This window comes from Phaenicophaeus curvirostris, chromosome 9 (assembly GCF_032191515.1).
Source record: "Phaenicophaeus curvirostris isolate KB17595 chromosome 9, BPBGC_Pcur_1.0, whole genome shotgun sequence".
In the NCBI taxonomy this organism is placed as follows: Eukaryota; Metazoa; Chordata; class Aves; order Cuculiformes; family Cuculidae; genus Phaenicophaeus; species Phaenicophaeus curvirostris.
Window position 1 is genome coordinate 20,037,143 of NC_091400.1, and position 27,997 is coordinate 20,065,139.

Genomic DNA, 27,997 nt, shown 5'->3' on the forward strand with positions numbered 1-27,997 from the left:
ATGAATACTAATACAAAACTGGACTTACATGGTTTTCCCGGGACACCTTTGTGAATTCTGGTGCCCAACAGACCAGAGGTTAGGCACCACAACAGTGAAACACCCTGTACAGAAACACCAAGTAGCACAAAGTACCATCACTGCAGTCACCAGATACTGCTGGAAACCACGCAGCATGCCAGCGCACATGCTCCTGTCCTGACAAACACTTGCAGGTGTTCTTCCATACCTCAAAACAGGGATTCTCCAATTTTTTCTGCATCAGAAACCCCATTTTGCTGCCAGATGCTCCAAAAGCCCTCTCTCCTTATGCTCAGCAACACCAGAAGGCCTCACTCTCCACTCTGACACCAGGTTTGAGAACGCTACCCTAAAGCAAAATTTCTGAAAAAAAATTGATGTGGACAGATGTACCATGGCTTCTACTCTACAGCTCCTTTCCACTTCCTTGCTCAAAACCCTATACACGCATGGAAAAGCAGTTTTACAAGGGCTGAAAAACACATTAAAACAGAGAAAGAACAGATAAGTTGGGAAACCATGTTTGAGAAGCAGTAGCAAGAAAACGGTACAGCAGAGTTGGGGAAGAGCAGAAATGGGACGAAAGAATGAAAAGAGGAACTTGGGATAAGGAAGGAAATTTTAGACAGAAAGCAGCAAGTGCATAGACAATTACCCTCGGAGATAAGGCTGTGTTCACAGCTGCTGGCAGTGGTAAAGTCTGAGAATATTTTACACTGGTTTCCAGATTTGAGCACAGAGTTTTTCCACTGGCTCAGACCTGGTCAAGCAGAGTTGGGCTGCTTTGGGAACCAGCCTGGCTCTTAACACAGCACACTCGCTTTGGTGCGGCATGAAGTACCAACTGAAGAACTCGTCTAGGTCCAATCTGCCAGGAGTTGGATCCACAATTTCAGTGCCATGGGAAGTGCTGTCCAGTGCAGAAACACTGCCCAAACCTGCTGCAGACAGAGCACTTGGATGCCCACATGCAGCAGTCCGATAGGGCTCAGCCCTAGGACCACATACTGGTGCAGATGAGGAGCTGGCTCACACAGGCAAGGTAAGCACGTGTGGGCACCCAGCCCAACAAACTCCTGGGGCTGGTACAGAGCTTGTCATTATTTCTGTTGCTCAGGGTGTCTTTGTACGTGGTGCCCCACCATTCCAGCGCTCCTGAGATTCTACCGCCATCCCAAATTTCCCAGCCCCATTATCACAGAAAACTCAGCTGAACGCACACAACCCGAGAAATCCACCAGAAATTTCCAGTTCACCGCTCTGCCACAAAGGACAAGGTTACATTCCCTAATGAGGAATGCACGCACAATCCACAACTACACACTTCTTTGGAAACACCGGCCACAAAGAATCCCAGTGTGGAGCAGTGCAAGCTGTGGTTATGCTCAGATAGATGACATACACCCACTTCTAATTCGGGCAACACAAAGTTTATTCACTCTGCATAGGCAAACAGAGGCGTCTCATACTTTATTTATCACCTCACCACTGCAAATATACTTGAACGAGTAAAGGATGGGCAATACTACAGGAGTAATTCCTCACGTTCTGCCACCTTTTCCCACACAACACGGATTTTCACGGCGTTTGCGCTCCGACAGCCCTGCGCCGAGCACCGCCAGCACGGATGCCCCGCTCCTGGCGGTGTCCAAGGCCAGGCGGGACGGGGCTGGGAGCGCCCCGCTCCAGCGGGAGGTGTCCCTGCCCACGGCCGAGGGCTGGAACTGGAGGAGCTTTGACGTCCCTTCCAACCCAAACGATTCCGTCCCAGCGCCCCGCCGCCCACCGACCCGCACCGATCGCCACACCAGGCGCCAACAAAGCGGGAGCGCGGTCCCGCACCAGACCGGGAGAAGGGGGCTCGGAGGCCAGGAGCCACGTGGGGAAGGAGTCGCCGCTCGGGGCTCGTGCGGGCGGCTCGGCGCCCCGGGCCGGGGCTCCCGGCACCCCCCTCCCCGATCCGGGCCGGGCACGGGCGCGGGGCTCCCGGCCGCGCAGGTGTCAGGGCCCGCGCCCCCGCCGCGCCCCCAGCTCACCTGCCGCGGGGAGGCCGCTCCGGGCGGGACGGGCCGCTCTCAGCCCGGCCGCGGCCCGCCCGCTCCCGGCCGCTGCGCGCCCCGCCGCCCGCCGCGCCGCCCGCGCGCCGCCGCCATCTTGCGCGCAGGCCCCGCCCCCCGCGCGCCCGGCGAACGGACCCTCCCGCGGGGCGGCGCGAGCGCTGGCCAGGCCCCGCCCCCCGGGGCTGCGGGCCGGGAGGGGCCCTGGGGCCGCGCGTCGCGGCGGGGGTCGGGACGGAGTTGTGGGAAACGAGCACCCCCGGCGGGGCTGGGAACACGAGGCAGCGATCGCCATCAACACGTGTATAAATTCTCTCTGAAGTGTGATGCATATTCTATTACTTCCCAAGGACTCGTTTTAATGTCGTTATGAACTTCACAACACCCAAATCTCTTGCTAATTTGGAGCTTTGGCTCCAGCTCTGTCTGACCTCGCGCTGTAGATGGGGAAAGGCAGCAGACAGAGGTGATCATAGAAAACACCTCTGCTCAGCACACATCACGCTGAGCACAGGACATGATCATCGCCAAAGCACAAACAAATCTGGAAAAACACTGTTTGAACGAAAAAATGCTATAAAAAATTATGCTATCAGAGGGACATTCTGTCTAACATTCAAAAATACAATTACTTAGATGAAACTTTACTTCAGCTTAAATCAACATATGGCAGGGGGGTTGGAATTAGATGAAGGTCCCTTCCAACTCATAGAACCACCACATTGGAAAAGACCCACCAGATCATCAGGTCCAACCATTCCTATCAATCACTAAACCATGCCTCTCAGCACCTCATCATGGGCACCGATGGGTACCAGGAGGTGATATTCTGCTTTTTGCAAGGGTAACTAATACTGGCTCCCATATCGCTCCCTTCCTCAAGGAGCTGCCCCCGTGCTGCCGAGGGTCCCTGCATGGCGGGGCTGCCGGGCAGAGCAGGGACACAGGATTATGGGGCACAGGATGTGCAGCAGGGATGGACCCCACCGGGACAGACCCTGTGGCAGCACCCTCCGAGACACACACGGTGCCATTTCCAACGTGGAAACCCACCAGAGTGGGTTGTGGAGCCACATTAATGGAGTGGGATCAGCCCTGAGGAGAAGAACCTGGGGTGCTGGTTTGTGAAAATCTCCACATGAGCCAGTGACTTGCGCTCGCAGCCCAGAAACCAAAGATGTCCTGGGCTGCATCAAAAGCAGCAGCACCAACAGGGCGAGGGAGGGGGATTCTGCCCCTCTGCTCTGTTCAGGTGAGACCTTACCTGGAATATTGAGTCCAATTATAGAGTCCTCAGCACAGGAATCATAGACTGGTTTGTGTTGGAAGGGACTTCAAAGCCCATTCAGTTCCAACCCCCTGCCACCGGCAGGGACACCTCCCACCGGATCCAGTTGCTCCAAGCTCCATCCAACCTGGCCTTGAACACCTCTGGGGCGGGGCAGCCACAACTGCTCTGGGCAACCTGTGCCAGGGCCTCCCTACCCTCACAGGAAAACATTTCTTCCTAAGATCTCATCTCAATCTCCTCACAACCTTTTCCAACTCCTCAAAAATGTGACTTGCACCCTAAATGCCCTCACAAATGCCCCAAATCCATGACTTTCACCCTAAGTCTCCTGACAACCTTCACCAAACTCCACAAAAACAGCTTTTACCTCAAAGCTTCTCAAACTTCCCCTCACCAATTCCCCAAAAATGCAATTTTACCTCAAATCCCCCCACGCTCCCCAAACCACAACTTTCACCCCAAATCTCCTCACAGCACTCCTCAAACTCCACAAAACCATGATTTTTTACCTCAAATCCCCCCACAGACTCCACAAACTCACTTTTACCTCAAAGCTTCTCAGACTTCTGCTCAAAAAGCTCCCCAAAACTGCATCTTTCACTCCAAATCTCCTTGCAGCCCTCACCATACTTCATAAACCCACAATTTTTACCTCAAACTTCCCCTCACAAATGCCTTAAAATGCAATTTTACTTCAAATCTCCCCAAACTTCCTGAAACTGCAATTTTCATCACAAATCTCTTCACAGCTGTTCCCAAACTCCCCAAAACTGCGACTTTTTACCTCAAATGACCTCAGACTCCACAAAACCACCCTTTTACCTCCAAGCTTCACAAAGTTACCCTCACAAACTCCCCAAAATGCAATTTTACATCAAATCCCCCCAAACTCTCCAAAACTGCAACTTTCGCCACCTTTTTCTTCATAACTCCCCAAAACCACGACTTTTTTACTCAATTCCCCTCCCCAAACTCCCTAAAAAAGCAATTTTTACCACAAATCTCAAATTTCCCCTCACTCCCCAGAACTGCATCTTTTTTACCCCAAATCCCTTCACAAACCCCGCCCCCCAAATGTGATTTTAACCTGAAATTCCCCTGACCCCAGCTCCCCAAAACTGCAACTTTCAACGCAGATGTCCTCACAGCCTCCCCAAACATGTGACTTTTACCTCAAATCTTCTCAGATTTCATAGAATCATGGAATGGTTTGGGTTGGAAAGGACCTCAATGCCCATCCAGTTGCACGCCCTGCCATAGGCAGGGACATCTCCCACTGGATCAGGGTGCTCGAAGCTCCTGCTACCAGGAGAGGGAATGGGATGGGGGTCAGCCTGAGAGTAGGAACTGGAGCAGCCAACAGCAGCAGAAGCAGAGTGAGCAAAAGGAATGCAGGTGCCCAGGGAAAGAGGCTTCATCCAGGCACAGTGCTGCTTGAGGAAACCCTCAAAAAAAAGCAACACAAGATGCAGATTTGCTCTAGAGGCACCTGTTCCTCTATGAAAAAGCTCAAAAGCCACCATTTCAGACACATGTACACAGAGCTTTTCACCTTCAGCTCATCAGTTGGCACCTGGAGCACTGACCGTGCTTCTGCAGGCTAAGCCTGTGCTAGCAGGTGAATCCACTCACTGACCAAAGCAGACACTGCTGTGAGCAATCCAGGAAAACTGTGTAAATTGTCACAGACTAAGGATAACAAACCTCCCCTCTGTGCATTAGAGGACCCCACTGTGGCACAAGACTGAGGTTTTATCGACTTCATTATTTACATGCTTTCGCTGTGGCCAGGTTGTCTTAAAAAAACAGGAACAAAAGCATTTTTGTTCTCTAGTATTTGTTAAGTATAGAAGAAATTGCTTGCTTAAAATTCTTCATAATACTACACACAGACCAGCAAATTCCTGTTCCTTACTGGCAGGCGAGGCATTCCTGCAAGCAAGGAGATCTCAGGCACTGAGTGACAGGGAAGAGGTTTGCAATAAAACAGAAAGGATAGTAACCCTTGAAGTCTAGTTGTGCTCACGCCTCTCCCCATCTCTCATACACTCCAGAGCATAAAAGCATCCTGCCAGACCGTGCCGCTCGCCCAGCAAGGGAGAGCAGACCAATCCTAGTCTAAAATCTGATTTGGGCACAAATAAAAGCTACGCCAAGTCTCCCACAGAATCATCAGCCTGGGAGTATGAGGTGTGTAGCGCGGGAGAGAGGAAGAGAACTTAAGACAACTAGGCTCAAGCACTTCTCCAAGGTAGCAAGATGGCAGAACGCCACTCAGTACGATAAGTAGATTTTAACCAGAAATGGGCTACTAGAAAATAAGTTCCTGAGAATATCGCTGCCTGACAGCTCCATATTGGAGCCATCACACTGCAATGTTTCCAATCCCTGCCATCAGCTAAAACACAGGAAAACCTCTGAGAGGAGCCTTTTCTGGAGCAGATCCTATCCCATTTTCCAGTACTGCTGCCCAACACGAACTAACAGAGCCCTTGCCAGTGGTGGAGGCACGTACAGTACAGCTCAGATGGAACACCATCTCCTTTTTAAAAGGTGCTTAAAACACACGCGTACACAGGAACCTCTGAAAGGCCTCATATATACACTACATAAATATGCTTGACATAACCATTACTCTGACTATTGTACTTTCAGCAAGTGTTTAAATTACTCTCGTCCTGGTTAAAAGAACTACTAAGAGCATGGAAAATGAAACACCAGATCATACCGCAACCTTTCCTCCAAGATCATTAAGGTACGATTAACTGCTTTAGGAGAGATCTTACCTGATGAGCGATGCTGCCTTGGATGTCGGCAACGACAGCAGAAACCCTCTTTGCTGCAGTGATAGCAAGAGCTCTCTCTCCTGGCCCGAACGGCTCGCCTGCCGTACCACGAAGTGGGCTGTACAACTCTTACCTGCTACCCTTAAACACTAAGGACTATTTTCCTCCAGCTTCATCAAGCAGCAGAAGCAATCATCTCGGTAAGCAGCCGCAAGTGACACCTATTTACTGGGTAATTGCTGCAGTTAGAGGGGATTAGGCAGGTTGAACTCCTCTCCCCGTAAGGCAGAGCCACCCCTCCCCTTTGCAGCTTCCCACATCCCCAGAGGAGAAGGGGGGCTGAGAGGAGGAAGGGAACGTCGACAACTATGCTCAGGCACTTCTCTGAGATAGGAAGATGGCAAAACGCCACTCGGTAAGATGAGCAGATCTTAACCAGCAATGGGCTACTAGAAAATAAGTTTCTGGGAATATCGTTGTCTGGCAGCTCCATACTGGAGCCACCACATTGCAACGTTCCTTCCCGCAGCAGGAACACAAGGGCACGGGTAGCAGGAGCGGCAGAGCAGCCCAGGAGCATCCCTGTCCCAGCACCAGCCCCGCTTCCCCATCCAGCAGAAAGGGGTCTGGGCAGGGGCAGCCAGGCTGCAGGCTCAGCCCTGAGCCCCTCTGCCCTGCAGAGAGCGTGTGAACAGTACAAGGTGGGAAACAAAGAGAATTAACAAAGCAGCCAAAGCCTGAGCTGGACACAGCACGCTCAAGGGAGCAGATATGAAATGCTAACAACAGGCGGTATGGAAACAAAACAGGCTCAATCGAGTTAACTTCTAACTTCTGTTGGGAAATGATGCTTTATGCTGCGAGACCAGGCAGATCTGTACAGGGGAGCGGTTTGATGTGTGCCTCCGCAGCAGATAGAGGACGCAGAAGACGCTCGCTCCCAAACCTCAGAGCTGCCACCCAACCTGCATTTATTCAGCATGGTTACAGCAACCAAACCAAATGGTAAGACAACTCTTCACACAGAGAGCTTGCAATATCTGTATGGAACTCGAAGGTCAAGAAAGGAACAACAGCACAGGCTCACCAAGGGTGAGGCTGTCCGGAACAGAAGCCACATTCCATATTATCCCATGGTCTGCCAGGAAAATGCCATAAAGTTCCTTCTAACAGGCTCTGTTGTCCCTTTAGTTTTAGCAACATGAATATTTTTTTTTCATTTTTCCTTTTCAGACGTGACATCTTTAAATTACACGATTTACCGACGCACAAAAAAGCTCTGCAGATTGATTCTTATCCCAGAAGTGCTCATTGCACATTGTCCTCAGGTTTAGGTGAAAAACGCGACACCCAAACCCTTGCACTGTTTAAATGTTATTTTATTAAATATCTTCAGTTCAAGGTTTCATTGTAACAAAGCTATGAAGGTTCTACCAACATTCAGACCAAACAAACAAACACTAGCTAACTTTAATTATTTCTATGTCATGCAAAAATTCTGCATCAAATGCCTTCCATTTCCTGTTTAAAATGTGATATTTATAATATATATTATATAGATGCTTATATTAGCCCCATAAGAGAACATTAAGGATGCTAAAGGTGTACAGCTGTGTTTGATAATGGCCATACCAAGCTAAGGGTCTCATTAACTTAAAAGGAAACAAAACAAACAAAAAACTGAAAAGAGGGTTTGTCTCCAAGACTGTGCAAAACCAAAAACCCCAATAGCTCTGTTCTTTTTCAATTTTCTCTGAAAGATGCAGATACTTAATACAGAGGGGTTTCTTTTTAATTAGTAATAATCATCAGGTAAAGAGATAAGGAAGATCAGACCTAAAGAAGGCATGCATAATGCTTTGTATTTCTCTTTTTTTTTTGATGGCATCATTGTAATCTCCGCTTTGCACTCTCCCTCTGGCTTTAAAAAAATCTGGATAAAATATCAAGACTTTTCACTTCTCCACCCACTGGCTTAGTGCTGCCTTAAAAACGCTTCAAAATATAAAATTTAGTGTTTGCCCTCCACAGGCTCAATCCCCTGCTCCTCCCTGGGCTGTGAGGGGAGGGAGAAAAGGGTGTTTGCTCAGACAAACCCGGCAGGTGGAGATGGTCTTTCCCTTCATCGAGGGTCACCCATCTAATCGGGTGTGGGATAGCACCTCGCTAACAAAGGGAGCAGAGAGGGAGCTGTGGCAAAGCAACAGCTCCACTTGGTGCAACAGCTTTTAGTTTCTGCATTCTCTTAAAGGATTAAAATTCCAAATGGGCTTTCTTCTCTTCCACAGTCTGTAAAAAAGTTGCCTCACTCTTAGTCTGATGTCAATGCAATCACTTAAACTCCCTCCAAAGATCCAAAAAACGATAAGGGGCAGACAAAAATTCAGGCAGAAGCTCATCCCAGCTGCTGGAAACCATGCCTTCCCTTGGTCAAGACAAATCATATCAGTCTGCCATAAAGACCATTTTCTTCTTGGGGCTGAGCTCCCTCCTGGGTAAGGACAACAAAACACTTCCATGTTCCCTACCAAATGGACAAAGGAAATGGGCTCCTTTTGCAGTACAGAAAAGAGAGGACATGGCTTGGCTCAAAGCACAAACACCAGATCACAAGTGCCAATTCCCTGTCCCCTTGACTTCCTGAGGTATCCTCCAACACCCAGAGGCAACACGGGGAGGTGGCCTGGAGTCCTTCCCGGCGGGTTCTGAGGTTCTGATCTGATAACTCTGTGTTACAACATCACTGTAAAAAATAGAAAACTTACCCAAAGAAACACTAGGAAACATGACGCTTACAAACATGGGATGGGGCTGTGGTGGGAGGAGCACCGGGGCGGGGCTGCTGACTCCCACCGCGGCTTTACTCGGAGACCAAACGAACCAAACAGGGGGCCAGGGAGCCCCTCGAGTTCTATGGGTGCATATATTTCCGTATAAAAAACACACACTATTTATGCCTCGTATAGGAGTGTATGTGCAAGTCTTCATGAGGAACATAACACTACGCTTGCTGTCTGCTTCCTAAGGAACACGTGTTCTGCAGCACTGTGGATCCCAGCTATGCTACGAGAAAGGAAAAGAAACCGAGAATTCCATACATGTACCCTCTTCCTCTAACATCTCTGCTCTTAATGCAACACTCGTTTGGTTTAGTTTCATTACATTAAATAAGCTGACTTCAAACCTCCGTGCTTGGCCAGGTAGTAGCTGTTTCTTAAACCAATATCTCCGAAGAGCAAGCTTCTACTTAAGTTATATTCACTTAAACCCATTTTTTTCAATCCCTACTTCCACCTTTAGTTTTAAATCAACATCCCATTTTTTCTTTACAAAGAGAAAAAAAAATAAGTCTGTCTTGGGATCCAGCAGCCGAGCAACCGGCTTTCCATAGCGTTCTTGCTGTGCAGGAATCCAAGAGGAACCTCAGGCTGAAGTCCATCTGCCAGGCACCAGGGAGAGAAGCGCCTCCTCCCTCTCGAACCCCAGTCTTCACGCTGGCTCCACTGGGGTCCCCTCATCACCTCTGGCCAACTGGCGTCACGCCACAGCCTGAGCGCGATGGTAACCTCCACCGTGGCTCCGCGGAGCACAGCCCAGCCGGACACTGCTCAAGCCGCCTCATTTTCTGCTCTCCCTCTCTCATTCTCTCTGCTTCACTTTTGCTTCCCCCCTCACTTCATTTCTGAAAGATGTCCAGCTGCTGCCATTTTGTAACCCTGGGGGAGGGGGTGTGTTGGATAATCTGTCATTTATTTAGCATTATTCCTGGTTTTTATTTTATACAAACAACTTGTCTTTTTTTTTGTTTTAGATTTAAAAACACCTTCGTACAGCAGAAACAGACACGATGGATCCATGGAAAACAACAGGAAGGCAGCGCCCGGAGCATCAGATGCATGCAGGGTTTCGTGCATTTGGCTGCTGCCTGTTTGTAATTTGTATTTTTGTTTTTTAACGTCAGAACAGACATGACCGTCGCTGTCACTCAGGCACTCCAGAGCTGCTCGCTAGGAAGATATCGCCCTCCAGCTGGGTATCGCCACAAGTCGCTGCAGTAGGGAAGAGGCAGTGTCCACCCAGGAAGGAGAGAGGAGAACAGGATGGAAAAAGGAAGGAAATAAAGCCAAACATTAGCCGTACACAATTAATAAGACACATTTTCTACAAGATGACTGGTGCAGACAGAAATCCCACCTAACATGACACAGACGGGATCATGAGGAGAGCCCTGAGGAGGAGAGGCACTCTCTCCCTTTCAGGCGGCGGGGCATGCCAGTGACAAGTTAGATGCTAAAATGAATTCCTTGCTCAGTTAGAGCAGACTGGGGCCCACTATCTAATAACAGTATGGCTCAGAAGCTGAGGGAGAGGCCCAGAGCCTCAGGAACACACTCCGCGTCCCTTCCAACTGGCATAGGACTTGAACTCAAAGTTCAGCCCGGGGTTTCTTTTTCTTTTTTTAGTCTCCAGGAATTTTGGCCCTAAATTTTCTTAATATTCAAACAAATATATGAGCTCTTCTGCAGTTCTGCACAGTTGTACCCCTGGTGACTGCTTCTAGCTAAAGCCCCTCCTGGCTAATCTTCTATCAAGTTATTGGAATCATTTTTGGTAAGTTTTAAGCTAGTTGGGTTTTTTTCATGTTTGTTTAGCATTGACCTGCCATGAACGTGTAGCCGAAAAACTTCTTTCTACCAGTTCTTAGTTTGCAAATCTTCATCGCAAATTCTCTTATTAGTCTTCTCCATTTGATTCCTTCTCTCTCCTTACACAGAAGCCCTCTGATCAACCTCAAACTTCTTTTAGGGATGCAGTTTCCTTCTCCAATGACTTACTGAAAGCTGAACTCTGCCTCACAGGTGAGAACAAATCACTTGTTTCCGTTTGAACATTCCTAATCATCTCATTCCTGCATGTGGGCTAATGCTGCTCCACTCCAACAGGATTCAGTGTGTTCAGGTGGGGGCTGCCCACACTGACCCACTCATAATTGCATGTGGTTACAGCTCCTTCAGAACCCAGAAATACATGCAAATATTTCAAACTTCATTTTAGTGTATGGGGTTTTTAAAATAGTGTTTTAACCAATGTTTTGTGGTTTGGAAGCACTCCTGCCCTGCAGCTTTCAGAAACCCTCCAGCACATACTTGTGGAGGAGAGCAACGTTTCAGCAGCCAAGCCAAGGACACACACATCTTCTGTGGCAGCTCCACTCCTAAGCCTCCTCAGTACTCCTGGGTGCAGCCACTGAGCCATGCCCATATCTTAACTGAATAATTCCTGCTGCACCCTTTCTGGAGTCAATCCAGGACAGAAGTCTCCCCCAACACTCCTATGATGAACACCAATGCAAGTAAGTTGTTTTGTCTTTCCCTGAAATGGCTTCATCCTCCTCACTGCCTCAACTTCCTGCGAATTCAGCTGATTGCCTGGCGCTCTGGAAAGCTTCCCTGCTTCTGGTGCCCTCAACTGGCTCCTGCTTTTCCAATGCCACCTGTGACTCATGTAGTTTCTTGCGTTCCTTGTGATTACCTTCAGGAGGGCTGAATCCCTCACAATACTAAGAATAAAAACTGCTCTTGACTTAGTTCTCAGTAGCACACAGGACTGGGACTCAAGCAGTGACCATACTGGAGTGGTTCATCCTCAAATGACCACATTTAACAAATGTGGATATTTTTTGTACTTGCTCTTATATAGAAAATCTTTAGTAAAAAGGTCCTAAGATTAAGAAACTCAAATCTTTAAAATGAAGGTGACGTACACTTCAGCATAAAACAACACGAGACAGAAACACTGTACATCTAAGTAAGAGAGACCAGTAAGGCCAAGAACAAGGATGCCTAAATGCTGCAGAAGCAAATGGATATGCTGTCCTTCAGGAGCAAGCAACAATCATTTCTTCATGTCAGATTTTACAATAAGTTTCCTCTAACAAATTGTGGCAAGCTAATTAGGGGATATTTTACCTCTTTGATATTACTTGTTTAGATTTTTTTTTACCTCTGCATATTCTCAGCACTGCACGCTAAATGGCTTCTGCTAATTACAAACTCAGTAGTAAAATTTATATGGATAATCTTTACCCTTCCAGCAGAGGAATTGTTCTGTATAGATTTTACTGTATCCTCTCTGGAATACGATGTTTTTATCTAAAAAGTTATCTGGAACTGCCAACATGAACAGATAGATCCCTGACAGCTGGGAAACAGCAAACCTGTGCACAGCCTGGGATACTCGTCCTCTCTGCTCTGGATTAACCCTGCCCGAGCACAGAGCCAAGCACCTGGGAGTAAGCACTGCTGCCTCAAGGTTAGCTGTACTCAGGAACAACCACCTGCATAGGGGTCCATTTTGTTGGGAAAGGCAGATAATCCCACTGGCTGCAGATCACAGGGCTCAGATAAAGGAACACCAACTGACTAGCAGAAGTGTTTTGCCTGCAGCCGTCTACAAATGCTTCTCACAGCCAGCTACACGGCCTTGAATACTGGATTCCCTCATGCAGCAGCCTTAGCTGTCTGTATGCTATATCCTTCCCTGACAGTCCATACCCATGATGGATCCTCACTGGAGAGGTGCTGCGGGTGCTCCAGAGCAGTGGTAGTGGACATTCAGCCACTTGCCGTCTCGGCGGTGCCAGACGCGGGTCTCTTCCGACTGTGTGGTGCGGGGCCGGCCTTGGCCGTCGATGTACTGTGTCAGGCGGATGTAGGCGATGCAGGCAGCGTCTTCGCCAATGACATGGACGTGTGGGTTCAGGATGGTGGTATGTATTGGCTTGCTGTTCTTCGACAGTACTGGCAGAACATGCAAAACTATCAGCTTCATTTTATTAAGAAGGAGAAACATCCTCCCATGTCCTCCAGCCTCTCACATCCTTCTCACCTTGCACCGGGTTCTGGGACACAGTTAAACTGCTCCTGCAGCTTCCCAGGAAAAATCCAAGCAATTCTTTCCCCTATCACCTGTTCTTCTCCTTAGGAACTGTGCACTTATTGCCTGGACTTCCCTGGCCCTCTTCCTCCCACTTCTGCAAAGCATACTTGCCTCTTTGTTAACAGCAGTGCTGCTGTTCCTTCACTTACAGGGAAAAAGATTTGAATTACAGAAAACTGTTGCAAAGGAGTCTGTAATAAGGAGAACTCTCAACTAGGCCTGCATTAAGTATGAACAAGCCTCAGAGAAGTGTAAACATCAACCCAGAATAGGTTTTTGAGGGGACAGAGTTTCTGCCTACGTAGAGCCACAGGAATTGCTTGTACTAACAACTTAGACCTAAGCCCCAAAACAGACCGAACTGAATAGCTCAGGATTTACATTTCCATTATCTCACACTGTGGAGACACCCAGGAAGGGAGGTAAGTAACTAGTTTAAATGATGGCATTGCTCCCAACTCTTTCTCCTGCCCCAGGCGTACAAGGTGACCCCTGGATCCACTGAACTGGTTCATTAGGTCTTAGAGATCTATCCAGGGAAACCTCAAAGCCGAGGTGTGGCCGATTTGTGCAGGACTATCTGTGTGTCTGACCACTCAGTACGTCTACCCTGAACATACACGTTGTTTCTGTGAAAACAGGTTCTTTTTTTCCATTTCCTTATCAGTAGGAAATCCAGTTCCTCAAACAGAAGTACCTGTGGTCCATGCTTACAAAATATTTGCACCAGGTGAAGGGATCTGGGGATTGGAATTGAAATCGTTGCTGAGAAAGGCTTTTGAGAGAAAGCACGCTGGCTCCGATGAACACATCATAACCCACGCACAATTGAGTTCTTGCTGGTTCCGACAGACAGTAAAAACAATTTCCCTCCCCCAGTGTGGCATAAAGGAAGATTAGAGAGAGAAAGCTGTTGGTGTTACCAAATGTACCCACTCACAGTTCTCAAAGTAAAACTTGTGGAAATCCATTCCTTCCACCAGGTTCCCCAGTGCTTCGGGTTCAAATGAGGTCAAGCCAGGATCACAGATTTTTCTGCAAAGAGAAGCACCATGGGCTCACAGTCTGCACCTGAGCCCAGGGGCTACTGACAGTGAAGGGCTGCAACGGCACTGGACTCACTCCCTGCGTTCACCTCACCACTGCCCTGCTCCAGGCACTAAGCCGCTGGAGGACTCAGTCTGAGTGCAGCACCACAGAGCCGGTGCTAGCTGGTGTTTCACATAAAGTGAGCCTCTAGGTTTCTGAGTTTTCTTTTATTCTTTCTCCTATCTCACTGTCCTCTCTTCTACTGTTCTTACAGAGCCAGGATGTTTTGCTTTATCGCTCCTCTTGCTGTTTGATACCCAACTTCTGCTTGTGGTTCATTTAGAGCCCCACCACATCCCTGCTCCAAGTGGATGCAGGCTAAAAAGCATAAACTTTTCCCCACTCCTGACTGCATGACAGCCTGTCCCACCCAAGAGCATCTCTTCCACAGGGATGGACAAACCGCCCATCTGAAGACACCTCTACTTACGTATAAGCCTCAAAGTCTCCATTGTTGATGGCTTCTATTAGCTGCTCCGTTATCTTAATGATCTCTTGCTTACGCACTGCAAACAAGAAGAGAGAGCAACTTAACTGTGTGTGAGGCTTCAGTGGGAATCTAGGGTAGCGGGTGCCTCCTACAAGCAATCTGGGGAGCACCGTTAGTCTAGATCTTGTAGGATGCTGCTCCCTGCATTCAGGAGGTATGCAGTAATGACAGCCACCCCCATGAGAGCAGGGAGCAGTGGTATGAGAGGGGAATGGGGAGCCTCTAATGCAGGGAGAAAGCAAATAAAGATGACATATTCCATTCTGTTCTTCTAGAAAGGTCTCATACACCAGAGGTGTCTCCTGAAGAACAGCCCAAGGCGCTTCTGGAGAGCCTGACCAATGAATGCCAGTGAGCTTGCCACCGTGAAGCACTTGTCTGGCAGCTAAAGATGTGGAAACCCTTCCCCGCAGTAGCCAAACAGCCACAGCACAGATAGAGCCAATTCGAAAGAGTCTCCCAACACCTTGCCTATCACCATCACATTGTTATGAACGCTGCAAACCAGCAACACAAAGCGATGACTTCCACGTGCTAGAAAGACAACTGCAGCAGGACTGATGGGCGAGATGAACAGGTCCTAGCTAGAATCAAGTGCTCAGTTCCTCAGGCAGCTGGCTTCTCCCACCCCTGCCCCCCGGCACAAATCCTTCCAGCACTCCGACAGCACTGCCATTAACCCAGCCCAGAGTACAGGGCTTCAGGATCAAAGAAGACAGGGGCAGCTGTTACTGTTCTGTGTCCCCCCTCTGCCAGCACCTCTACACTCTCTTCTCTTGGCGTCCCACAGCCGATAGCCTAGGCCCCATCCCCTCCAAGGTGTTCCCTCACCCACACTGATCTCAGAAGTCCTTAATGCTTGCAGAGTTTGGGTCAGCTCTGTTAAATAATGCAACTCTTGTCCCACAACTGTATGTGCACTATACATACGTCTGGGCCCGTACGCACACCCGCACATCTCCTCAGCCTCCACCACAACTTCCTCGCAGGTAGCACACCGCGCATTATACATTTAGGAGGTGCTCTAATGTTATCTTCGATATCACCAAGTAATTGACAATTTCTGCCACCAGAATGTGGAATTTACCTGCTCTCAAGCATCTACAGTGTAGGTATCAGACACGGAACCAGCCACTGACTGTCCCTCCTTTAGGGCCTGAAAGCAATGGGCACTTCTGGAAGTCTCACCTGAGCCATCTATAGTGCCTGTTGTTAGGGAGCTAGTGTTCAAATCCAACCTACCATCTTTAGTTGTCCAAGCTAGAGAAGGGGAATTCCACTCTAAATGCCAGAAGATGCTGGTCTGCACTGCCCTCCCCTGTACAGTTCCATCCATATGTGCACCTTAGCCCATCACTGATAAGCACAGCTGAAGAGCAACAAGATGATGAACTCACTGGCTATGGATGGTGTCTGTGCCCACTATGGAAGTTAGTGAAGAGAACTACGCTGTGCAGCCAGCCACGGAACTCCTCTGACAAGGGACAGTTGACAGTAACGGAGCTTTTTTTATTTTGCCACACAGGCTGCGTACATCTGCATACGTTGAAAGATGCACATGAGGAACGGATCAGAACAACACAGCGGGCTACCTCTACTGTGAAAAACGTCTTGACAAGCAACTCATCTGGAACTCCATCTGCACGAAGCAGGGCTACTTGTTGGAACTCCCACACAGAGCACACGCAACCGTGCGCAATGTCCACAGGATGGAATCCATGGAAAAGATTCCATCTGGGAGGAGTGAGAAAGTCTGCAGGCCTTCACCACCATGTGCTGACTCATCTCAAGGAGATCCGAAACCCTCAAACGCAGCAGCATCAACCCTATTCAACAAGAGTCCATTCTGTCAGACAGTGCTCCTGTGCCTGCTTTTACCGACTGTACCAAGCTACAACGGCCACATAGGGGTGACCCATTTGTTCCTCAGGACAGTGCCTATCGCTCAGCACCTCCTAACTTGCACTGCAGAGGGACACAGAAGGGAGACAAGCAGGCGCTGGCACAGACACAGCGCTGTGATGTACAGACTCCTGCTGCCTTTCAGAGCATCTGCAGAGGCAGCCCAGCAGAGCAGCTGTACCGCCAGGAGGAGGCTGCAGAGGGGTACACCATGGGCCAATGGCAGCTTGGTTTGCGCCGTGGGCCAAGCTTACAACTGCAGCAGGAGAGTCCCAGTGGGCCGTCTTCGAGGCACCCCGCTCCCCAGGTCCTGCCTGGCCTTGGCGGTTCGCTCTGAGGGGCGTGCCGGCCTCTTGGGGTGGATGCAGGGTGAGGGGTTGGAAGTGGAGAGAAGCGGAGGGAGCTTTACATCTACGGTAACGAGCACGAGCTGCACTACTGCACTACTGCTACCCCACTGCTAACTTACACGGTGCGCGGTTAAGTACAAAGGGAACTACTGGAGTTAGCAAAGGCTCCGACCGAGCTCGCTCTAACTCCAATGTCTGCCCTGGGCTGTCCCAGGCAAGAAGCTTCTCTTCACAAGACTGTGTAGCTGCAAAACAAATGTAAGCATTAAAATAATAAACAAACACAAAACAAAAAGCAAAATAAACACCAACAAAGAAGTACAAGCACACACAGCCCAACCCTGGTGGCACACAAAGACATTCACATCCCAGCAACCCACTCTCCTGCCTCTGTCACACATCCACCACGTCAGTTGCTGCTCAGAGGGGACCATCCTGGCAGCGCTGCTGGAAACCCCCTTGGAGCACAGCAGGAATGGCACTAATGCTGCTGGATGCAGTGAGAGGGCAACCTCAAGAACTAGCTGGAGTAGTGACAGAGCAGCATGAGAGCGAGTATGAGATGTGAGGGAAAAGGAAAGAAAATCAGGCATCCAATCCACTGCAAATCTTAACTGGGAGGGGAGTGGGTCAGGATGATGCTGCCCCGTTTGGCAGAGAAGCCACTTGGCCCTCCTCCGCGTACCAAGTGGGGCCTTGCTATGAACAAGAGGAAGGAGTTAACCAGAAAGCAGTGACAGGCAGTTCACAGCTAAAAGGAGTTCAGAAGAGATCATTTCCCTTCCGTTTTGGCTGGGCAAAACACCTTTCACATTGCACCTCAGGAACCAGCGGTTTGACATTTTTAGAGCTACTTCAAAAATACGCAAGAGAGACTCTGACTGCTGCATCATCTGAGATCCTGGTGCTGCGTGCAGGAAAGCAGGGAACGGAGAGAAGAGGAGACAGAGGGCTTGTCTGTTTCTTCCTTCCTTACTTCCCAGACTGACCTGAACAGAATCAAACCCTCCAGATGCTCCCAACTCATGCTGGAATATTTGCATTATAGCTTTAGTCAGACAGCCAGTGCGGTGTGTCTGTGCAGGAGGCAGGCTGGGAATCCCACCGAGATCTTGCCCAACCTGCTAGCTTTTCTCATATTCACTTTCAGCCACAGCTCCTCTACGGAGGCAGCCAACTCAGGAAAGATCTGGCAGACAATACTGCAACCGGCAGACTAACCATGGTACCAGCTAACTGAGCTGGCACGACAGACACACAAGGTAAAGTTCACAACACAGAAACATCCAAGGATTTTCACTTGAGCACCTGACAATGGGTTCAGAAATGCTATGGGCTCTCCCAGCAGCCACAGCCTCCCTTCCAAAGCATCCCTGAAGCAGTCTGTGAAGACTGTTTTTCACTCCTTTTCTGCTACCTGAGCACCATCCACGTCTCAGGTGCTCAGTCGTCTTGAGAAGTGAGACTGCATTCAGCCTCGCACATCCCCGCTGTGAAGCAGACCTGCACCAAGGACTCCATTCACCAGCAGGGGAATCAGAGCTGCAGTGACTCCCCCAAGGAAACCCAAAGGCCGTGCCTCTGCAAAGAACTCCACACCTCACCCAGATGAAAGCAAGGGAATGGAACTAGCTGGGATGAGGCTCTGGTTCTTCAAAAAAGGAATGCAAGGTCTGAAAGTTTTCCATGTGCAAAGGAGGGTATTTTGCAGGAAGGGAGATGATTTCTTTTTGTTCTGAAACATTTAAAATGAAAAATCAAGGTTCAGGAAGGAAGTTGAGGAAAGGAAAACTCTTGGGGAAGGAGAAATGGGAAAGGTAGAGGGAAGGTTGGGAAAACGATGCCGTGAAGCACTGCACCCCTGGACTTACTGGCTGAGAAACAGAGAGAAAGCTGGGACTGCATGGACTCAGTCTGTGTTTTGCTCTCACTGTGCCTCCGTCCTTCAAGCACTGAGCTGCCGTCCCCGGTGGAGAGCGGGGCAGCTGGCATGGCAGGGAATTGAAACACAAACACAAACAAAACACGCAAGTTCAGTAAACAAAAAAAGAGAAAGGAAAGAGGAGAACATTAAAGAAACCACAATGCTGGGCACAAAACATGCAGGAATATCCTCAAGGCATGGCCAAGTAGAGAGCTCTACAAAACGGACCTGTGGTGCCATTCAGAGTGACACAGGGCAGCGGGAGCTGCCCCCCAGTGGGAAGAGCACATCCCCGAGGCAGCTGCCACGGATGGAGCGGGATCTCCTACACCACAGCAGAACTCATCTGCGTAACCTGCTGGCTATGGAAAACAAAAGGCTGGCAGAGGAGATGCACAAGCACTTCCCTGTTTGCAGAGTCACGGCCATGCAGAACGCCGACACCCCCAGACCTCTAGGGCTATTGAATTTTGCTTGAGAGCTGGTTTAGCTTAAACCACAGAGGGGCAGGAACTAAAAAGGAACACTGGTGAGCACTGCCTCGCTTAGAACTGAAGTGCTGCAATCACCAGAGCTGGCCACGGCACAAACCATCACTGTGCGAGCTCCCTCCCTCCCAACCACCATCCAAATGCTCCCTTCTATTAAAACCATAACCAAATCTTCTAACCTCTACCAAAAAAACCAAGTATCCCAGTTTTGATTCGCAGCAGTGCAGCCCCTCTACAGTTCTTCATAGATTTGGCCCTGCCAGCTGCCCTCCTTCCCCCCACCTTCTGTTCCCATTCCAGCCTTCCTCGCCTCACAGCATCCCTAGTCCTGACTTATAGGACCCGCAGGCTCAAGTCTGGGACCCCTCCTGAACCAAAGGTGACAAAGGACACAAGGTTCTGGATAAATATCTGTTCTGGACAGGTATTCAGCGGAGATCAGATCAATCAGTTTTGTTACCACACTACCAATACCACCCAGTTCCCTTTCCTCAAAGCTGGGTTCTTCACCCACAGATTACTCCGGCAAACAGATGGGAGCTAGACCGCTGCCCTGTACTGAGGGCAACTCTTATCTGAAATGATCTGTATGGCAGAGCTTCTCCACTCACTGGCAGGCACTTCTGCTCCCTGGGACTCCCCAGAAGAGGAGCCAGCAGCTTGTGATAATGCATGGAAATGCATCAGGAATGAGCCTAGCTGACAGACATAACACTGCTGAACACCACAGGGCAGCACCAATTTGTACCTGGACACATCACTCAGATTGGCTACAGGGAGAATGAGAATATCTCTGCCTTACAACGCAAACCATTAACAACACATCTGCCTCAGAATGCAAGTGGCATCCACCCATCCCAAACCCGCTCAGTCAGGAAAACGTTTGCTTATCCTTTTTTAGGTACTTCAGGAAAAGGATAGCTGCTCAAACAACATGAGTAGATATGGGACTTGGAGCTCCTTCATCTCAAGGGTTTTACAGGCCCAGAGTATTTACAATATGGTCACTAAAAGGTGTGAAATCTCCTCGCAGCCTCTCCCTCTACTGACACCTCAGTCAAAGACATGAAAAATCATCTCCATTCAAAGATGACAGGCTGAGAACAATCTTCATCTTAGAAAGAAAAACAGACTCAAAGAGAAAAAAATAAGCAAGGAAGTGAGTGCCTGTCAACAAAGGGATTCTCAAAAAGGGGGGAAGAGGCAGACTGAGCAGGAACAGATGGGCTTCAGCTCCTTGCCACCTACAGGGAAGCACAAAACCACAACCAGACTGCAAATCTCAAGGGGCTAGGAGGGATTTTCCAAGCCTAGAAATGGACTAGAGATGAACAAATTAAGGTATTTGCAAGAGAAGAATTCTGGCTCTGAGACAAACCCAAATCATCTCATGGCAAACAGTGTTTATGCCCCCCAGAGGCCACGTCAACTGGTTCCCCAGCATGTTGTCCACTGTGACAGGGATGGCAGCGTCACGGTGAGTTTATAAACCGAGCCAGACACAGAAACTGGGGAAGCTAGTTCAAGGCAATGATCAGATCTTCAGGATTACCTTGCCTGCAATTAACTGTATTACAGATCACAGCGAAATACCTACCTTTCAGATCCTCATCTTCGGTGGTGGTGTTACAGCTCTCTGTGGAACCCTGCACAGCAGAACAGAGCATTACCAGGCATCAGCAGAGGGAGAGTGAATAAACAGGTTGTTTGTAAAGGAAGACGGGGAAAAGCGCAAAATCACTGGCAGGGATGGTAGGGAGAGGATGATATGAGGAATATCCAGATGGAAGCAGGCCAAATATTAAGCAAAACTTAACAGCGTCTCTGCTCAGCTTGTGCGTGTTTAAGCCGTTCAAGCTGTCCAGCCAGGACTTTTACAAGGACAGAAGTTACCGAACTCTGTCAAATAAGATCAAACGGGAGTTGCTTCTGTTTGGAAGAAGAGGAGCCACAAGAAGCTAAGAAGGCTTTGAGGCTTTCCCAGAGGAACAGGTCTCCATTTCCAGAAGAAAAAACAAAGTGCCTGAGTGTCTGCATCTTCTCTTCCACCCCCACATATGGAAGAGTGATGATCGCACACCACAGCGGGAAAGGTATGACAACACTGGAACAGTTGTCTCTACTGAGCCTCTCCAGAGATCCCCAGACACACCACACAGCCCTCCCAGGCTGCCAGCATGCGGGAGCATGCTACAAACCACACTGTGGGAAGGCAGAAACCTCAGTAGGACACACAGACGAGACCGACAAGAAAGAAGCAGAGGTTTCTCTGGCAACATTCCTGTCCCTTACCTTTATGCCATCTGTAGCATTATGGACAACAGTTGTTTGAGGCTCCTAGGAAAGGATGGAAGAATCATTAAACTCCGGTCCCAAAGCACTTCCTTGTTTCTTTTCACTCCCCAGCACGTGGAGAAAAGGTGACTGACATAAAAAACCAAACCACAAACTCCAAACAGCACATGAGTGTCTGTGTGCACGCAAACATATCCTGCACAGGAGATCTCCTGAAGAGAGAGGCTGCACTAAAAGCTACAGTCACAAGGAGACAAAGCCCCCAGCTTCTGCAACTGCCCTCAATTCCCAGTTTGCCTCCAGGGAGCCAGGCTGGCACAAACACCAGACAGCAGCCGAGCAACCAGCCTGCACTCTGAGTCTGCTCATGAAGTGACCAGCCCCTCCACAGCTTCCGCACTGGAAAATGCTTCAGGAGAGGAGAGGAAAGGGTAAGACAGGGCTGGGGCTTTTGTCTCCCAGTTCTTGGGAAAGCTTGCTGGGTATTTTACCCTAAAAAAGGGACATTCATAATTTCCCTAACAAAAAGGGAACAAGCCAGACCACCTCAGTGCCCCTCGAGCGGGGCTGCTATAGGAACTGTCTGGGAAAAAAGGCACATTTTTCTCCAAGTCTTTAAGATGAGATCCAATTTCAATAATAGCAACAATAATTAATAAGTTAGAAAGGCTCCCTCAGTATCAAACACAATGAGCAAAGCCCATGAAGGGAAAGCAGGAAATTATGAACTGTCCCAAGAACCCTTGGCCCTATAATAAAAAAATCAAATCTCACCCTCCCACCTGCCAAATCCAGCTCTCCAGAGACACACAAAGAGCAGCTACAGGGCCTGCGGGTGTTAACTCTCTCCTGTCCTCATTCCTTCATTATGGGATAAGACTCCGGGATGCTGCACTGTCTCCTCCCACTGTCACCCTTGCAGATGGCTCAGCGAGGTATCAGAGATGGGGAGGGTGCAGTGACAAACACCCACCCACCCACCTGTCAGCCACTACCCTGCTGCCTGATCTCCCAAGCTGAACCACACTGTACTGTGCCACTAAATGTGCCAGGCACAGGGCACCTCTGCAGACACTGCGCGCAGCCCCAACAGAAAATGCTAGCCCAGCAAGCTGCAGAGAACCAGCCACTCGACAGAGCAGACCAAACGGGCCACCAAATAGTTCTTCTAAACCTCACTGCCTGCCCTTCCTTCTATGATGGCCTGCAGTCCATTCTCCACCTCTGACGAGTGGCAGAGGGGATGGAGCTTGCCACTCTCTTCTTCCAAAGCAACCTCCCCAAAGGCAGCAGGAACAGCTGAACGGGACACACAGAACTGTACAGAGAGGGCACATGGGGAAGTCCAGGCAAGCTGCGATCCCCACATCCAACCACAGCTCTGCTCAGCACCCCCACCCCGAAGCCCGTGAGGCTGTGACCAGGCCCCACCACAGCACAGCGACATGGACAGAACGAAGCCAAAACACAAGCTGGAACAAGAGCAGCACAAGCAGCACTCAGGAAGGGAGGGAAGAAGAGAGAGGGAGAGGACAAGTCGAAATTAAACCAAACAAGGAAAAAAAAAATAGCGGTGGGGGAAGATACCATGGACGTCTGCACTGGGGGTGTTTCTTTTGCAGTGCTTACTATACTGGTTTTGTTGTTGCTCTGCGGCTGAGACAGAAAAACATGGTTTTAGTTCCCCTGCTGGACAAGCAGAGGCAGCAAGAAAATGACAGCATCGCTTCCACCCCAACCGTTTCCTCAGACCCTCCCCATCCCACAGGCTCCATCACCCAAAGGGAGGATGGAGGGCTGCTGCCCGGGCTGCTGGGCACCATCCTGCCCTTGGAGGTGAGAAGGGAATGAATCAAACCCAAATGTGCATGGACTGCTGGAGCTACACGGAGGGAGACCAGGAGGAGAAAAGGCAGCAGCCCAAAGGGACAGGGAGAACCCTGCAATGAGCACCAACAAAAGTACTTGGTGAAGAAGAATGAGATGGCGGCAGTCCTGAGAGAAAGAGCCTACAGAAGTGAGACATACAGCAGCTACGGGGCAGTCTCAAACAGGAGACAACTGGGAGCTGTGTCTGAGGAGTCCCCAAGGGTGCAGGAAGATTCCTAGATCTGTGATGATGCTGAGGGTCCCAGGGAATCTACCGATGCCAAAGAAAGTGTGGTTGGCCCTAGAAAAGGTGCAGTGTGGTGTGTTGTGCCCTTGCTGTGACCTAAACCAAGAAACATCAGGAACAAAATATGGAAATACACGGGTGGGACACAAGAAAAAGGCCAGGTAGTTCCCCAGGCAGCAAGTGCTCTGGATGGTGCCCAGCAGTTTGTCATGTTTCCCCTCTTCAGTCCCTTGTGTAGGTGTCATAGAAGGATAAAAACTCCATCTTCTGCATTCACAGAGCACAACAGTGAGGCAGACACCAGCCACCTGCAAAACCTACCCCCGCTGAGCCACAGAGGTCGGTTTGGTGAGGAAGGAGCAAGGCCTGGGTTTGTAGGCGGACAAACCTGTGCCTGCTGGCACACAGCTCCCAGGCCACAAAGCCAGTCAGCTGCTGAGGAACTGGGCCAACAGCTCCATTGCCACGTAACCTCACACAAGGGACACGGCTCTCTGGCTGCCACGCACCAGAACAACACCCACAGCAGCATGGCAGGAGCCTCCTCAAGCTCCTTCCTTACAGCCCAGGGGTGCTGGGTAGGAGCACACAGCACTGCGACCTCATTACAGCTGCTCTCCATCCCACCGCATGCTGCAGAACATCAGGCCCTCATCCCTCCAGGAACCACCACAGGGAAGTTAAACGCTGAGCTGGAAAACATCTGCCAAAGGTTTCATTATATCAACCAGAGACAGATCCCGTGAGATCACAAACACCTACTAATACTTAAGTTCTCCACAACCAGCATGCCTTGGCCTGGCCACCCCTGTGGGTGGGAGAGAGGAGGAACAGAAGAGGAAGATGGGGAGATGGAAAGAGGAAGAAGTAAAAGAGAGGCATGAATGAACTCTTTAAAAAGTTGATGGGGAGAAAAAAAAAAAAAAGCATGACACAGTCGTTCCCAGAGCTAAGGAAGAAGAAACACTCCAGAAATCACTGTTTACTACCTCTTCCTATACATCCCCACATTAACCCATGACTGAGACTTTGGCCTTCTGAGTGCTTTGCTTCCTGCATGTATTCCCAGCCTGAAAGTGGAGGAGATGACAGGCTGCTGTGGAAGTAAGAGGGAAGCAGATCAACCTGAAAAAATGAATCCTGAGCTCTTTTATGACACAAACACAATCAAGCTTCTGGGTCCACCCCTCCGCACTGCATTGAAGTTCCCATAGCTTTTCCGGAACAGTGATCCTATCGCAGAGATTTATCTTCCAAACCTCGTCCAGTGAGAACAGCCCAGCCCATTTTTCTCAGTCCACTGGGATAAGAAGATAAAGTTAGCAGGAAAGAAGCTATTCAAAAACGTTTGCAATTTATTTTGAAGCCTTTATAATGGAGGCCCAATGGAAAAAAAAACCCCAACACAGAGAAAGCCACTATTATTCAAGAAAGGTGTCAGCAGCTTGTTTGGTGTTGGACATCACGTTAAACTGCAAATCCACGCACACCCAATGCACACAGCCTGCCCTCCAGGCTGCGCCAAGCCCCCAGCTCATCCACCACACTCCTCCCCAGCCAGCTGGCTGAAGAAGACCAAGTACTGTGTCTGTTAGTCCAGAATCACACAGGACTGTACTGCAGGAGAGTCCCAAGGAAATAAGAGGCAGGACACTTGGCCTAAGCACATTTCATGGTTCTTTCTCAGATGGAAGTACCCGAGAATACTGAGCTTCCTGCACACATCTGTGCCTCGTGGCCACTTCCCTGGAAGGCTGCCGGCCCTTCCCAGAGCCCCAGGCACCACAGCCAACTCTTAACTCCCTTCCCTCCTGCTGCCAGCCAACATCCCAGCCGCTGGGTGTGTTATGCTCCTTGGTAACTCACAGCAGCGCAACTCAAGTTAAGAGAGGCCAAGTCACCTCAAACAGAGCCAGGCCCCTCTTAAGGTCTACGTAACAGGGTCAGTTGGGCACAACGGTTGGCAGCGCTTCCTGCGGTAGACAGGAGAGAGACAGACAGACAGGCACAAAGACCACAGAGAAGCACGAGAGAGAAAACAGAGCAGTGGGAGTATTGCTGGGGACACGCCAGCTGAGAGAAAACAAGCACCAACACACGGGCCATCTCTGGTTATTCAGCCTCCTTTGCTGCATCCAGGTTTTCCGAGGCTGACACGCCGTTTACATATCCCAGCTGCTTTAAAACAACACGCAGAGGGAATTTATTGGTGGCAGAGGGTAGAAAAGAAGGGCAAGAAAAGCACAACATACTCCTGCCCTGGAGTTCAGTAAAGGCAAGGATGGGGAAATGTCAGTCCCTCACATCAGTTTCCAAGCAATACTTTGGGATTACTTTTCCTGTGTTTACATTGTTATAAGCTGTCATTGAAGGAGGAAGGGAAAAAATACCTTCCAGATAACAATGGAGAAAAAAGTCATTCTGATTTCTCAGCACTCTAACATTCCTGTTCCTACCTGCAACAGTGGAGACATTTTCCGTTCTTTTTCTGTGCAAAGGAACATACGCAATAGCTAATTTTTGTTCTTTAGTTACTGTTCGTACCTCAGAGACACAGACTGGGCTCAACTCCTCACAATACGGCACCAGCCAGTTCCCTTTGTGAGGGATTTGACATCTTTTCTGACAAATGCCATGGCTGTCAGACGTCTGGATGGATGAACAAAGGCAATGAACAGGACAGGGGAGGCAGTTACTGGGTATCTGGTCATGCTGGGGTACATAAATGAGACCAGGACAAAAGGGAGGTCTGGGTTATAAAGGCTCTGACAAACCTTCTGGGTACATATTCTAAAAAAAGAAGGCATGGGCAGCTCTGAGCTGCCCGGCAGTGCCGTGCCCACACATCTCATCTGCACAGCATGGCCCCGTCAGTCTCTGCCACATACGGAGCGACTCCCAGTTTGTTCTACGCTTGCAGGGCTCTGACCGGGGATGACTGTACCAATGCCAGGCAAAGGTACCTCTTTTTGGCACCTCTGCAGCAGAACCACGAAGCTCCACGTGCAGGCAAGGCAGGCGCCTGTTCCGCCGAGAGCTGCTGCTGCTTGGAGCGGGCACAGTCACTGCACTGCCAGCAGCTGATGTTCTGCACAAAATGGGAGCGGTACGAGGGCTGGGCACTCGCAGGGCCCTTGTGGTGAGGACATGGACCTTGGGTGCACGATGCCCCCCCGCCACCGCCCCGCTGCACAGACATGCTATGTAGGGTGATGAGCACAAGCCGAGCGTGCATGGCATGAGAATGGCGGACGCACGAATCGCAGGCAGCTTACGGGAGGTGCTCACCATCAAATGCACACTGGAGCTCGACTTCCTTTTCTGGACACACCATTGAGAGAGGGAAAGAGAAGGGAAGAGAGGAGATGAGAAGAAAAGCACAGAAACTATTCACACATTAGTGTGCCGGCAAGGGCCCCCTGCCCATCGCGCTCCCCTGGGGCAGGTACAAGCGGCAGCAGAAACGCGCAGGCACGCAAGACGGCGCTGAGAGAAACCACCATTAACAAACATGACTGCACACCAGAGGACGGGGCAGAGCTGAAGACCCTCATCCACTCAGACACTGAGGTCAGAACACAGGTGCCCCACACATTGGTATGAGGAGAGAAGAGGGAGGAGGGATATAAATGCTCCAGATGTGGGATGCAAGGTGGGGTATCTGTGCGCTCTTCCCCCTCAGCACACTGTGCAGCTTTCCCAGCCACACTGGAGGGGGTGGCAGAAACTTGGTCGTTCACACTGGAGGAAGAATAACTGTGTCTGCAATTGGAATCAGGGCAGGGCAGACGACATGAGAGGAAAGGCATCCTCAAGGGGCAAAGAAAGGAGAGGAAACTTTCACACATAGCAAGGGGAGGAGAAAGGCAGCCTCACATGGGAACTGAACAAGATGCATCCACACTCAGACACAGAGAGAAGGCAAAGAAGGCAGAGGCAATCAATAGCCAGAACACCTTGTGCTCCCAGGTACTGGGAGAAGAACAAACAGGGAGCAATGCTTAAACGCAACTCAACTTCTTGGACTTCACTACAGTTCAAAGGCATCTTCAGTCACCTTCAAAGGCACCTTCACATCAAACTGTGCTCCCCAGTCACCAGGCTTAGCATGCATTGCTCTGCTTTTTCAGCATGCTGTGTCACCCTGTCCAAGCGGAGCCTAGCAGGCCTTTCAGAACTGCAACACTGTCCCCTTCCCCTCTTGGCTCCACGTCCATCTTCCTTCCATCTGTCCTTCTCGGGTGCT

At 49.8% G+C, this 27,997-nt stretch overlaps 1 protein-coding gene across 17 annotated transcripts in view; it reads right to left on the reverse strand.

Moving 5' to 3' along the window:
- Positions 1 to 7,513: 7,513 nt before the first annotated feature.
- Positions 7,514 to 27,997, reverse strand: part of CAMK2G (calcium/calmodulin dependent protein kinase II gamma) — a 112,563-nt gene continuing 92,079 nt past the window's right edge. The window contains exons 14-23 of one of the 17 annotated variants that reach the window (XM_069863681.1): positions 27,040 to 27,072; positions 23,223 to 23,291; positions 21,633 to 21,677; positions 20,938 to 20,986; positions 18,797 to 18,910; positions 17,045 to 17,170; positions 14,614 to 14,689; positions 14,035 to 14,129; positions 12,710 to 12,955; positions 7,514 to 10,204 (exon numbers count right to left, since the gene is read on the reverse strand). In XM_069863681.1, coding sequence (XP_069719782.1) covers positions 12,723 to 12,955; positions 14,035 to 14,129; positions 14,614 to 14,689; positions 17,045 to 17,170; positions 18,797 to 18,910; positions 20,938 to 20,986; positions 21,633 to 21,677; positions 23,223 to 23,291; positions 27,040 to 27,072 — 840 coding nt within the window. In that variant the 3' untranslated portion in view covers positions 7,514 to 10,204; positions 12,710 to 12,722. The remainder of the gene's footprint in view (positions 10,205 to 12,709; positions 12,956 to 14,034; positions 14,130 to 14,613; positions 14,690 to 17,044; positions 17,171 to 18,796; positions 18,911 to 20,937; positions 20,987 to 21,632; positions 21,678 to 23,222; positions 23,292 to 27,039; positions 27,073 to 27,997) is intronic. The other 16 variants (XM_069863684.1, XM_069863683.1, XM_069863682.1 and 13 more) reach the window with 16 other exon arrangements.